The sequence below is a fragment of the Carassius auratus genome, unplaced genomic scaffold (assembly GCF_003368295.1).
Source record: "Carassius auratus strain Wakin unplaced genomic scaffold, ASM336829v1 scaf_tig00012435, whole genome shotgun sequence".
Classification (NCBI taxonomy): Eukaryota; Metazoa; Chordata; class Actinopteri; order Cypriniformes; family Cyprinidae; genus Carassius; species Carassius auratus.
The window spans coordinates 19,075-32,977 of record NW_020524287.1 but is presented as its reverse complement, the minus strand read 5'-3'; the positions used below and the strand labels follow the sequence as shown (position 1 = coordinate 32,977).

Here is a 13,903-nt window from a genome sequence, read left to right as displayed (position 1 = left end):
AGCCTGTTTATATTGTGAATTGCGATTATATGAAGTTTCAGTTGTAAAATATTCTGTTTATTTATTTACTAGTTTGAGGTGGAAATGGGTTTGGATGTAAGATAAACTTAGGTTTTATAACTCAACATCAACTCTCTGCACTGTTCTTCAGAATCTAAACAGTTGGCCACGCAGTAACATCTGTTGTCTGTGAAACATCACAATATTATTTGTTCTAAAGGTTATCTAGTTGTTCAGTTTCCCTAAGGAAATATAAAATGCCTACTTTTGACTGGATTAAGCACTGAAATGGGATCCTATTTGGGGACATGATGAAGAAACAAATGACAAACTGTCTACTGCACATAAATCTCTTTTCCTTGTCAGGATATCAACAATGGATCCTTCAGACAGTTTGCTAAAATAATAGAATTGCTGTCCACTTACTGATAAAATGTAACATGCTTTATAGAATTGTTAACTAGCCTGTTTTTCAGCTATTTATAACAAAGATCAAACTACAGTAGTTTATATGACATGATTAACATATTTTCAACAGAAGCTAAACTGCAAACTACATTACAAAGGAATATGCATAACTTCAAATGACCACTGACAAATGGCATGAAATTCATACTTGGATGAGAAAGTTTGGGCTACCAAAAATAATTTTATATCTCAGTGGACATTATTTTGATTACAGTCATAAAACGCAATGCCCATGCAGAGGTGTACACAAAATTACTGTAAACTACATAACTAATAAGTTTATACATACGTTGATCTGGGGCCAGTGCATTTTAATTTTTTTCCCCTAACTAGCTATTTATATATTTATATATATATATATAAACACACAAGTATTATGCAATCATTTAATAATTTTTCCTTCGAAACTTAAGGAATAAAAGGTTCTTTAAAAGTGAGTAAAGAACCCTAAGGTATATAGAACCCACTGTACTTTTTATGTAAAGAGTGCACCCTCAGGTTTTTGTCTTCTAGTGACTGGGGTACCAGCATCTTTGTAATTGATTTAAGCAGCCCCTCCCTTGATGATGACATCACTTAAAGCCTATAAAGCCATTCTAATAACTATATATTAAATCTTTGCAAGACAATTTTTTGCCTTTAAAAATACCTTTTATTGATTTGAGCAGTGTTTCAGTATAGATAAGAGATTAAAGTTGAGAAAATACTTAAAGAAAAGAAAAGTTTAATTTCAGAATAACATTTGTAAAGATAAGATCAGAACATGTAAATGTAGTGCAATCACTGACACACAAGTAACTGAGGAACAAGATGACTGTATGTGATCTCACAGGTGTTTAGCGCAAACATAACTCAGTGAGGTTAAACAGGCTGCATCGTTCCAGCGGTTATCTATGGGGTGAAAAAATTAAATATGTCATTCTCAAAATTATCATGTTAGAATCAAAATAAAGTCAAATGTTTAAGACATGTTTGACAAATGAACCAATTCATGTTACTGGTTGATGTGAAATTATACAATTCTAAATAATTATTGTAAATAAATAAAAAATCACACTGGATTCTTACTCTCATAGTTGAACTCTCCGCAGTTCTCAACATTCAGATTGTCAGGTTGTCCACGGGCCCAGTAGGTGAAGTCAAACGGAGTTCCATCAGTCCAAAACCACTGTCCATCCTAAAGACCAAAGACAGTTATTATAAGACTCAATTAAGAAGGTCATTTAGTTTGGCTTTGAAGATTAATTTAGTTAAGTTTAGTTTAGTTTATTTGTATCAGGACAATGTGCAGATACATTAAAAAAGTTGGCTGCACCAGATTTAGCATTATGCTAATTTCTATCTGTAGTCCTACACAATTAAAATGACATAACAGAGTTAAAATTACATAACAAAGGCAATTAACATATAACAAATTATATAACAAAGACGGTTAATACGATGTAAAAGATGTCAAACCATCTTCATTACAAATTTTGGAGATTTCAGTCATGACAAACAAACTAGACAAAGCAAAACAAGAAAATCCACATGATTTTACTTACTTGTTCACCATCATGAGTACCAAACCAGCAACGTGTGGAAGATGAAGGCACCAGACTCAGGAGAAAATCTTGTTGTATTTTATTATGTACAGATGCGAGATTTGCATCCAGACTTAGGCAGTTCTTCTAAAGAGGGAGAATGTTTTATTGTCAGTACAAAATAGTCTTTTTCAGCATAAAGCATAAATTACTTTTTAAACAACATTTTGAGTCAAGCTGGGTCTGCCTGATTATTTGCTCAGTATTATTTTTCTGTCAAATCTATTTACGAAAATAATAATAATCACCTTGTAATTAACAATTTACCTCTGCTGTGGCCCAGTTGACTGTCTGAGAGAAAAACTTGTAGCATTCGACTCCAAAATTTGTCCATCCATAGGGGCATCGTTGAGCTAAATCTAGTAATTAAACATAATAAATATTATAATAATATTATGATTAATATTATTTGGTTGAATATCATACATTTCCTGCTATTCGTCTTTATAAAGCTACAAAACGTCAAATGTTTGGCAGAAAAGCTTTTAAAATTAACGAGGAGTTTTTACAATTAAACATTTGTTACCTTCTGCGTTCCCCAGAGAGAACACAGTGAAAAGAAGCAGAAGACTTCTCACCAGTGCCATGATGAAACTGAAAAATAAAAGTTAACCTAATGACGTCATTAGGATCTGTTATTCAGAAGGTGTATCTCAATATATTAGAATGTCATGGAAGATTTCATTTATTTCCGTAATTCAACTCAAATTGGGAAACTTGTGTATTAAATAAATTCAGTGCACACAGACTGAAGTAGTTTAAGTCTTTGGTTGTGATGAATTTGGATCACATTTAACAAAAACCCACCAATTCACCAAAAGTTGGTTAAATGACAATGGTTTTGGTGTGACTGACTGGCCAGCAAATCACACCAACTCTACCTAGGAGACTCTACAGAGTATTGAGTACATGTACAGTAAATGAACATACTTTCCAGAAGCCAGAATATTCAAAAATATTTTTTTTTTATTGGTGTTATTAAGTATTCTAATTTGTTGAGATAGTGAATTGTTACACAATTGTTATCACAATTAAAAGATCCAAAGATTTAAACTACTTAAGTCTGTGTGTATTGAATTTATTTAATACACAAGTTTCACAATTTGAGTTGAATTACTGAAAAACTTTTCCACAACATTCTAATTTATTGAGATGCACCTGTATACTGCACATTGTGGATTGTCAATGTATTTTAAAGACAAAGATACTCTGAGTAAAAAAGGTTATTCAGTAGGTCTCTGTGCCAAAACTCACCTTGGTTGCCTTTAGAATCTCAGAGGAAGATTTTCTGAAGTTCCAGAAAGAGCCCTGCTTTTATACTTTACTTGTCAAGCGTTTATGTCACGAGAATGATATTGGATATGATTGTTTGATATCTAACTTGTGTACATATAATGCAAATATTTAGTATGGAAACTTGGGTAAGATAAGCCTGTCTAGAAAGACAATATTAAGTTAACTAAATATTAACTGAAGGAGATAGATTTTAAGGACAAGGAGAAAAAAATTAATGCAAATTGTAAATTATAATCCTTTTTATATAAACTTTTTTTTAGAAACATGCAGTGTTTCTTGTAGAAAGGAAGAATGACAAAGTGTCTTGAGCGTGGCTAAAACACAATACTAACTACTAATGTAACACAAGCAAGCCTTTTTGTGCATGCCTTAGGCAGTAATCATTTACATTATATTTATTCATTTAACAAACACTTTTATCCAAAGGGACTTACAGTACAATGCATTGTGAACAGTAGGGGGTGGGAATCACCAAAGGCCTCACGATATTATCACAATACCAGTGTTAATTTTGGAAGGCATTTTTGATTTAGTCTTAGTCTTAATCTTGAGACAAAAATGCTTAATAGTCTTAGTCACATTTTAGTCATTTGAGTCTTTCATAGTTTTAGTCTAGTTTTAGTCGACGAAAAGTCCTTGCATTTTTGTCAACTTTAATCACTACTTTTAGTCAGCCAAACGGTAGTTACCAAAATTTATTTGGTAAGTTTATTTTAAGCTTATGATGAATTTGAATGAAGGAGTGAATTTGGAAAACCTTAAAAAAATTATATGACAGTTTTCATTTTTGGGTGAACTATCCCTTTAAGTGAAAAAGGAGCAACTTATAAAAATATTATAATATATATATATATGTATATATTAGGGGTGTAACGGTTCACAAAATTCACGGTTCGGTTCGATACGATACACTGATGTCACGGTTCGGTTCGGTTCGGTACGTTTTAGATACAGCAAAATGCAAAAACATCTCAACTTTTCAGAATGCCGCAAGCGCACCGCGGGTCATGTGACAAGAACTAACCAATCAGCTTCATCCTTTCCCATAACAACGTTGAAAACTCAGCCAAGATGAAGGAACAGCTGATCATAGTTGTATATGGATTGCAATTTTGAAATAAATTTAGTAGCAGAGCTACTGCAAGCGATTTTTAGAGCTGCAAATCCATTTATCCTTCGCTGAAATTTCCGCGTCTCATGGAGAGAGCACGTCATTGTTGCTTAGCAAAGACAGACGCCTCATGAGCGCTTCTGCCCGAGCGCTTTGGAAAGGAGGAGAAAGACGTGCTTAGCGTTTTCCACGCGTTTTTAGGAGCGATATGTGAACGGACCCTAAGGCGCTCGCTCACTCAGCACGCGCTGAAGGCTCATTGCAAAATGTCTAATGCATTTAACAGACCAGAAATATAAGATCCTAAAATAACCAACAGGTCTGGTGTTTGGGTGCACTTTGGATTCCCTGTAAGCTATAATACTGGTGTCTAAATGCTGCAGGCATAGTTTGTTGCGTGCATGTTTCTCCTTTTTTTCGTCTTTTTTCCAGATACTGACACAATAAGGTGATGTCGGCGTAAATGAGTTGACATGTTTCAAGTATTCACGCTGGTGTTTTTTTAAAGCAATGAAGCAACCGCGCGAAGCCCTCACTATATAGGATTTTAGAAAGAATGCAGAGCACTAGTGTAGTGTGCAAACTTACCACAGTGTGGATTTCAGAAAGTGTGCAAAGACTTCACGTGCACACTTACCATAACATGGATTTACAAATAATGTTCTAAGGAGGGGTTCTCATGTCACTCTGATCGAGCAGCTCATAGATGGAATCATGCATCTCAAACAATATGTTTGAGAGTCATCTTCTTTTTCTAGTCTGTTAAACGCATTGGCCATTTTGCAACGAGCCTTCAGCGTGTACTGAGTGAGCGAGCGCCTGACTGAGTCATAACATAACATAAACATAAGTTGGTGTTTTTTTCTTCTTCGGGAGTGTCAGGGGCGTTGCCTGTTACGTCGTTTGGGTTATTGGGCTACCTTGTTGAACGCATATCATTATATTTCTCTTTTTTTTTTCCAAATATAATTAATTAGTCCAACGAACCGATACGCGTATCGTTACACCCCTAATATATATATACACACCTTCTCATTCAAAGAGTTTTCTTGGTATTTATATATATATAAAGAAGCACAATAAGACAAATACAATAGAGATACAAATTAAACTCATTTTTCAGATACTGTAGGTTTTACTTAGCATGTATGCATTTATTTAATATCTTTTGTTAGTTAACATTAATGACAGATAGATGTTTAATTTGGAATGCGGTCCCTATTTCTCTGCAAATGTCTTCATGGCTAAAACATCCTACTACCACAACAATATTAAAAGCTGTTGTGATGCTCGGACACTCTTCAAGACTCTCTCTTCTCTTCTTAATCCGCCACCACCACCTCCTCCATTGACTCTTACAGCGGACGACTTTGCAGATTTCTTCACAAATAAGACAAGAACCATCAGTGACCAATTCTCCACACCGCAGACTGAGAACAACTTCACAATGACCAACGCACACACTTTCTCCTCCTTCTCCCCACTCTCAGAGATGGACGTTTCCAAACTTCTACTGTCCAATCATCCTACTACTTGTCCACTTGATCCAATCCCAGATCACATCCTTCAAGCGATCTCTTCTTTAGTCATACCTTCGCATACTCACGTCATCAACTCCTCCCTTCACTCTGGAACATTTCCCTCAGCATTCAAGCAGGCTCGGGTAAGCCCACTGCTCAATAAACCATCTCTAAATCCAGCGCTTCTTGAAAACTACTTCTTCCATTCATTGCAAAGACACTTGAGTGAGCTGTGTTCAACCAGCTTTCTATGTTCCTTGTACAGAACAACCTCCTGGACAGCAACCAATCTGGCTTCAAAAATGGCCACTCAACTGAGACTGCTCTGCTCTCGGTTACTGAAGCCCTGCGACTAGCAAGAGCAGCTTCAAAATACTCAGTGCTCATCTTACTGGACCTGTCTGCTGCTTTTGACACCGTTAATCACTAGATTCTCCTGTCCACCCTCAGAAAGATGGGCATCTCTGGAACCGCACTCCTGTGGGTTAAGTCCTACCTCTGGAAGATCCTTCAGTGTGTCTTGGAGGGGTGATGTTTTACAACACCTTGCTACTGGGGTTCCTCAAGACTCAGTACTTGGACCACTTCTCTTCTCCATCTACATGACGTCATTAGGATCTGTTATTCAGAAGCATGGCTTTTCTTATCACTGCTATGCTGATGACACCCAACTCTACTTCTCATTCCACCCAGATGACCCGACGGTAGCTGCTCGCATTTCAGCCTGCCTGAGTGACATTTCTAGCTGGATGAATGACCATCACCTTCAGTTTAACCTTACAAAGACACTGGCATGGCACCAACATACCTAAACTCACTGGTTAAATCTTATGTGCCCTCCAGAAGTTTGCGCTCTGCAAGTGAACGATGCCTTGTGGTGCCATCCCAAAGAATTTCAAAATCACTCTCACGGACCTTTTCCTGGACTGTGCCCAGCTGGTGGAATGACCTCCCAATCTCAATTTGTACAGCTGAGTCTTTACTCATTTTCAAGAAACATGAAGGTAGATGAGAACTGAGGAAGTGGAGCGTGTGTGCGCGAGCAAGAGAGAACACTTCTATCAGCGTGATTCCACCTATCCCGTCTCCACCTATCCCGTCTTCCCGTCTTCACGTTTATTAGCCAAATAAAATTATAGTCCAGTCTCGTCTAGTTAATAAAGACGCGGCATACATTTCGTCATAATTTCTTAATCTTAATCATAATCTTGTTTTAGTCACATAAAAAATTTAAACGAATATATTTTGTCATCGTCTTCGTTAACGAAATTAACACTGCACGATACTTGTGTCACAATACAATATTATTGTGATTTTAAATATATTGCGATATTCTGTGATATATTGTAATTTATTACCTTTTTCCAACTTCAAATTATGTCCCCAAAGGAAAACTTTGGCAACATCTGTTTTAACTAAAGAGAAACATTCCTCAGTTTGTTTATCTCACTTCAGTTCTCTTTCTGGGACCGCCTCAGGGCGTGTCCGATCGTGGAAACACCTATAAAACCACCATGGCAGACCATTCGCTGCAGCAATCAGGGAGTCTTGCCTCCCTGTATATAAACCGCAGCTACCTGCTATTACGTCATTCTCGCTCTATGCCCCGTGAAGATTTCGGAAGCTGTCCTCAGCAGACTTTGGGAATTATTGCTAAACAGTTTATCGACGGAGCCACAAGGTAACGTCCCAAATGCAATAAATCCTTAACATTTGTCCAGTGACTCGCCACTTAGAGTAAGATAACTAATGTGTTAAAGCGAGTTTTCTACTTTAGGTTTTTCAATTTCTTTTTCCAAGTTTTTGGCACGCTCGCCACCAAGCTCTCTGTCACAGCACAGCTCCGTACTAGTTGTCATGTTGTGGTGGGCTTACCGTACAAAGAACTTGCAGGCTTCATGGCCACTACAAAAGAGCCGGAGAGCCCCAGAGGAAAGCGCCATCCTCCTCATCCGTGTGCGTGCGGAATGTGGATTTCTGCGAGAGATTCACATGGTCTCTGCATCTCCTGCTTGGGCACTAAACACACTCAGGCAGCATTGTCAAACCCCGAGAGCTGTCCCCACTGTACGACGTTCTCGGTTAAAACCCGAGAGCAAAGGCTTTGCATTGCAGTAGAGCTCACCCTCCCCTGTGCAGACGGATACAGATCTTCTCGAGGTCTGTCACAGGGCCGTGGCTAGACTGTCAATCGACAATCCATCCCAACCAGCAGATAAAGGAGCTGAAAGAGACATGTATGACGGAAAAAGTCTCCCTCCTGCGAGGCAGTTTATTCCAGCCGTCCTGGCATGTGTGGCTGAAATGAAGAGGTTTTGGGATAAGCCTTTTTCCCACCGAGTACCTGTTAAGGGCTTCTCGAGGCTAGGTGTCCAGGGAATGGAGGATTTGGGGATGGCAGATCCTCCCCCCATAGAATCATCTGTGGCAGAAGTGTCGAAGTCGCTGTTCCTGCCCTGGGACCTGTCCGTGGTTCTGAACGCGCTCTCAAAAGCCCCTTTTGAGCCCACTGATAAAATTGCCTTGAAGCTACTAGCTCTAGGCTCTGTTACTAGCTCTCACTTCAACAAAAAGGTTGAGTGAACTTCAGGCTTTATCAGTTCACTACTCATGTATGATTTTCAATCCGGGTGTTCAAAAAGTCATTTTTAGAACTAACCCAGCATTCGTACCCAAAGTGTTTGATCGCGCTGGTGCAGTTCAATCAGTACACCTGCTAGCTTTTCATCCACAACCCTTGGCATCCCCAGAGGAGGAAAGGTTACACAGTTGATGTTATGTTCGTACTCTGCATATGCATGTTCAGAGAACACATACACTTCGTAAGCGCAATCAGCTGTTTGTCTCTTGGGCTGACTCTTACAGAGGAAGACCTATCTCCCGTCAAAGCCTTTCTCATTGGGTGGTGGAGGCTATCGTTTTATTTTACAATAATTCGAATATGGAGCCCCCAATAGGACTACAAGCACACTCTACTAGAGGCATGTCTACTTCCTGGGCTCTGTTTAGAGGCATCTCTATTCAGGACATTTGCGCGGCAACCAGCTGGTCTTCTCCGCACACATTTGTTTGTTTCTATAGACTGGATGTGACGAAACCCTCTTTCGCCCATTCAGTTCTGGGAGTGAGTAGTCAGGTTGTATAATGCAATTTTACTAAAGGACGAGTTCCTCATATTATTCCAATTTCACCTCCGTCGGGAGCTATGATTCAGATAATTATACAGCCTTTCTTAGTTTGCTTCATCAGCATATCGGCAATATGGGAATGGTCTATATCCCATAGTGAGATACTGAACGAATGTTAGAAAGAGAATATTAGGTTACTGACGTAACCCCTGTTCTCTGATAACATGAGTGAGGTATCTCACAAACATTGCCCTCCTTGCCTTTCCTGCATGGAGAAGAGATATGCAGAGAATGACGAAATGACAGGTAACTGTGGTTTATATACAGGGAGGCAGGACTCCCTGATCCCTGCAGCGATTGGTCTGCCATGGTTGGCAGACATGGTGTTATAGGTGCTTCCACAATCAGCCATGCCCTGAGGCGGTCCCATAGTGACATACCTCACTCATGTTATCAGAGAACCAGTGTTCCGTCAGTAATCTAACATTTTTTGGCTGCAGTGCAAAGTGGGATTGTCAAACAGACAAACTGACAAACACTTTCATGAAAACCTGTCATAACGTTCTCTGATAACATGAGTGAGGTATCTCACAAACGTTGCCCTCCTTGCCTATCCTGCATGAAGAAGAGATATGCAGAGGTGAGTAGGTGTTAATTCCAGGTGCGGGTTTTGTGGAGTTCACTTTGGTGTGATACAAGTGAGTTTGTCAATTGTCGAAACGTCAAAGCCACACAATTCCAGGACACTTGTCTCTTTTGGTTTACAGGGAAAGCCACTGCCCAGAGAGTCTTACGAGAACACAGGAGATATCGAAGCTCGTAGGGAATTCAGGTAACTGGTTTGTCACAGGCGTCCTGGAGACACAGAACAAAGACACACAGGTTAGCTTCTCAAAGGTAAGTATACGTTACTTCTGGAGGTTTTTCGAAGTCAGGGTGAGTTGGAGACAAGATCATGAGTGTGGCGAGTGGGGCGGGGCCGAGAGGCGTGGGAACGAGGAGTGAGGCCAGGTGTAGTGATTGGAGATGAGCTGCACCTGCGCCCACCACCGGTATCGAGTCCCACGTAGGAGATGGAGGGATATAAAACTGGAGCGACTATAGTGAAGGACGAGAGAGGACCAGGCCTGACGTAAATACACTTATGAACAGAAAACCATACACCATAATAAAAACAAAAGACAACTATTTATTCTCAGGTGTGATATTTGGTAACACTTTATTTTAGGGTCTCTTAACTAGTTGCTTATTAGCATGCATATTAATAGAATATTAGCCATTTTTTTTTAATTATAAAAAAAAATATTTTTTTATCATATTTTTTTAATTTTCTAGTGAATAAGTTTTCCCCATTCTAAAGTGTTACCTGACATCTTTGTAAGCTAATTGGGATTAAAACCATTGATGATTGAGATAATATTATTTGTTAATGTCAACATATAAAGACATTAAATATTTGCGAAATGTGATAACACAAAAAGTTTGTGGGGAATTAACTTGATTAAAAAAACATTTTGGCAGCATCATCTAAATTTGCTAAAGAAACAATAAAGTGTTTATTGGATTTTGAAGAAGTATGGTACGAAAATATGCTATATTCTATTTCATTATATTCACAATTTAAAGGTTTAAAAGATAGGACCTTTGTTAGAGTACTCAATTTCTTTATAGTTATTGAAATTTAATAATTAAACATCTCAGCAAAATTATATTTACACTCATGAACAGGAAACTTGATCCTGTCATAAGATAACGGTATTTGATATATACGGTCTCCACCTTATTGTTCAACAAGTAAGCAAGGAAGTGTTTTCTGTGAATGGGTGAGACTTATGATTTATTAGCCACTTCTGGAAAATAATCAGAAGAATAACAAGGTCTGAGAGCCACAGGAAAAAAAAAGGTTTAAAAGTTGTATTTTTCGTCTGGTCTAGCTCAGCAATCTAGCGACATTTAACAATGTTAAAAAGATTAAGTTGGGCCGAATTCCACTGTAAAGCATCAGGTTTAACATTGAAAGAGAGCTAGGTAAAACTTTAAATTTTTGACATTTGTTTTAAAATATGTTAAACAGCTGACAGTAATATCAAGTAATGAAAAGACTTTTCCTCAAACTCTAGACTTTTCCTCAAATATTGCCATTTTGAAAATATGGTACCATTCATGTGATTCGTTTATTTTCAAACTGTATGTCATGAGACATTCAATATTTTGTGTTGTCAACCAATTGGGCATACAAAAAAGATTGAATTTGAAAATAGTTTAAAATGATTACTTATCAATATACTATTGGACATAGAATTTATTGAGCCTTTCACATGACATGCAAGGAAAAAAAATTCTGATTCATTTCCTCAAACAAAAATAATTTCAGTAAGCTACTTATGGTTCTAGTTTAAATGACATTATATTTTTGGGAAAGAAAAAAACTGCAAACTAAAAAAGAATATGCATACCATCAAACAATCATTGATTGGGCTGCTAAATTATTAATCAGAAATCACCATGCCCTGTGCATCATTTCAGCCAAATCTAAACAATCAATTTCAATGCAATTCAACTGTCCAAAATGTTATATTTTTATATCCACAGTGGAAATAATGGTGATTACAGTAATAAAACATATATAAAACATAATAAAACACAGTAGTCATTATTAGGGCCTGAGCACAAAAATGACACAAACTGAAATGTGTTCTTCATGATGAGAGGAATGTTCCCCTCAAATTTTAATGAAGATAAAAGCAACTTTATCCGAACCATGGCATGCATTTTTCGTGAGGTTTCAAGACTGACCTACTTTCCATTGCAACTTGTTACAAAGAATTTCCCAGTGTGGTTCAATAAAGTAATTCTGATAGTGATTATGATATTTAAACAGACAGTGTTTCTAATGCTAAAGGTTTTTATCTTCTTTATTAATCTTTTACATCCATGCAGCACTTTTATTATGCAATAAGAAGTCTTTATCTTAATACATGGTTTTGTTTGAAAAGGGAGCTTTACACACAACCTTAATAGAGCTAATGATAATGACCTGTATTGTTATACATTTATGTAGTCTTCATTTGGATGTGTACAGTGGTTTTACATTTAAAAGGGTTGTAAATTTGGTTCAAGTAATTTTTAGCACGCCATTGTCAACTTTTATCAGGTAATTTCACAACAACAAAAATGTGGCTAGTAAAAATGCTGTGTGGCTAGTAACTTTGGAAAACCACTAGCCACATTGGCAAAAAAGTTAATGTCAAGCCCTGGTCACCATACTTGGCTGCATGTCTGGTCACTTTTCACTTTTTTTTTTTTTTTACTTTTAATTTTGTTGTTGTTGTTGTTTTGCTTAGCAAAGTTTATTAATGGGCTTGTATTTTACAAACACAAGTCATTGTTTTAATGATGATGGACACACACTGAAACAAATTAAATGTAAAAATACCTTTAATTCACAGTGATAAAATCTATCCAGCTCTGCTCGTTTACCCAAAATTATACTCATTTACTCATATTGTCCTAATGTGAGCAACAAAACAGTTGCTTGTCACCATTGATTTTTGAATGGAGGAAAAAAAATATTTTTTACAGAATTTCTTTAATAAAAGAACAAAACACAGAGAAAAATCAGTCACTGCTCTGGACTGAAGAACTTAATACAGTTGTTTTAATAAGAATCAGTCTGTAATTTACACAGTGAAGTGAATAGTGTTTTATTTTTATATGTTTTATTCAATTTCTTAAAATGTACTGCTAAATACACCTACTGTGCCTGAAATATAAAGCACTGTTTGTTTTATATTATGTGTATGTTTTTTTTTTATAACAAAGAAAAATTAAAGACAGATATAGATTTTTACCCTACTTTGGCCTAAATATCTGCTTTTCTTTTTTACTTTATATTTTGTTACCTTATGATGCTTTGGTATTTATCAATATTCTATATTTTCTATACTACTCTAATTTAATATTTATTTTACTCATAGTTAAAGTTTATATTATATTTACTCAGTTAAAGTTTATATTTATACATAAATACATATTTGAGAGGTTTGAAACCCCCTGTAGTATGGAATGTAAAATGAGGCAGACAGAATGTTTAATATCCAAGGATGTTGTCTTTTGGTTTAGTTAACACACATTTGTATTTTACAAACTAATAAACATTATTAATTAGGTGAGAGTGTGAACAAAACAACAACAACAAAGCAGCTCTTCATAAGGCCAGTAGATGTTGCACTGGATGTGTAGATATGTGTTTGTGTGTATCTGAGTGAATGAGATGGAAAGAGAGACAGACACTGTCATTTACACAGAAGTGTAATGTGATATATACCAGATGCTCTGCTAAGTGTAGGTGTAACAGCAACTGTCATCTAATACACAGGGTAGCAGCAAATCCACAGACTGCTTCTCCAGCAATGAAGATGGCAATGTTGTAGAATATATTAGGGCTGAGAAACACTTTCACCTCATAAGAGATCAGCATTTAAAAAATGTAGAACTATTAGCTACTCAGAGTTAAGTAATATCACACACAATTTGGTAAACAAGAATTTTAGATTTAGATTGAATAACTTAGATTCAGGTAAGATGTGTCCGGTTTGTTTTTAATATGTATGTTTAATCTGCTGACAAAATAATAATGAATGAATTTTTAATAGCATAACACTAAGCTTTGTGTGCCAAGTAAAGCATGGACTGGAACGAAGTACTACTGTATGTGAGTGGACTGGAGTAAAAACAGCATTCTGTAATCTCTCTTTCCCATTACTAGATATGAACCTTTGACATTAGACTGAGGAA

The 13,903-nt window shown here is 36.8% G+C and overlaps 1 protein-coding gene across 1 annotated transcript; it reads right to left on the bottom strand.

The window, feature by feature from the left end:
• Nucleotides 1–1,022: 1,022 nt before the first annotated feature.
• Nucleotides 1,023–2,666, bottom strand: LOC113073592 (galactose-specific lectin nattectin-like). The gene is made up of 5 exons (XM_026246404.1): nt 2,578–2,666; nt 2,319–2,410; nt 2,013–2,138; nt 1,537–1,645; nt 1,023–1,359 (listed from the first exon to the last, which is right to left on the bottom strand). Exons 1-5 carry the CDS (start codon nt 2,636–2,638, stop codon nt 1,295–1,297), a joined length of 453 nt encoding a protein of 150 aa, XP_026102189.1. The 5' UTR covers nt 2,639–2,666; the 3' UTR covers nt 1,023–1,294.
• Nucleotides 2,667–13,903: the final 11,237 nt, after the last annotated feature.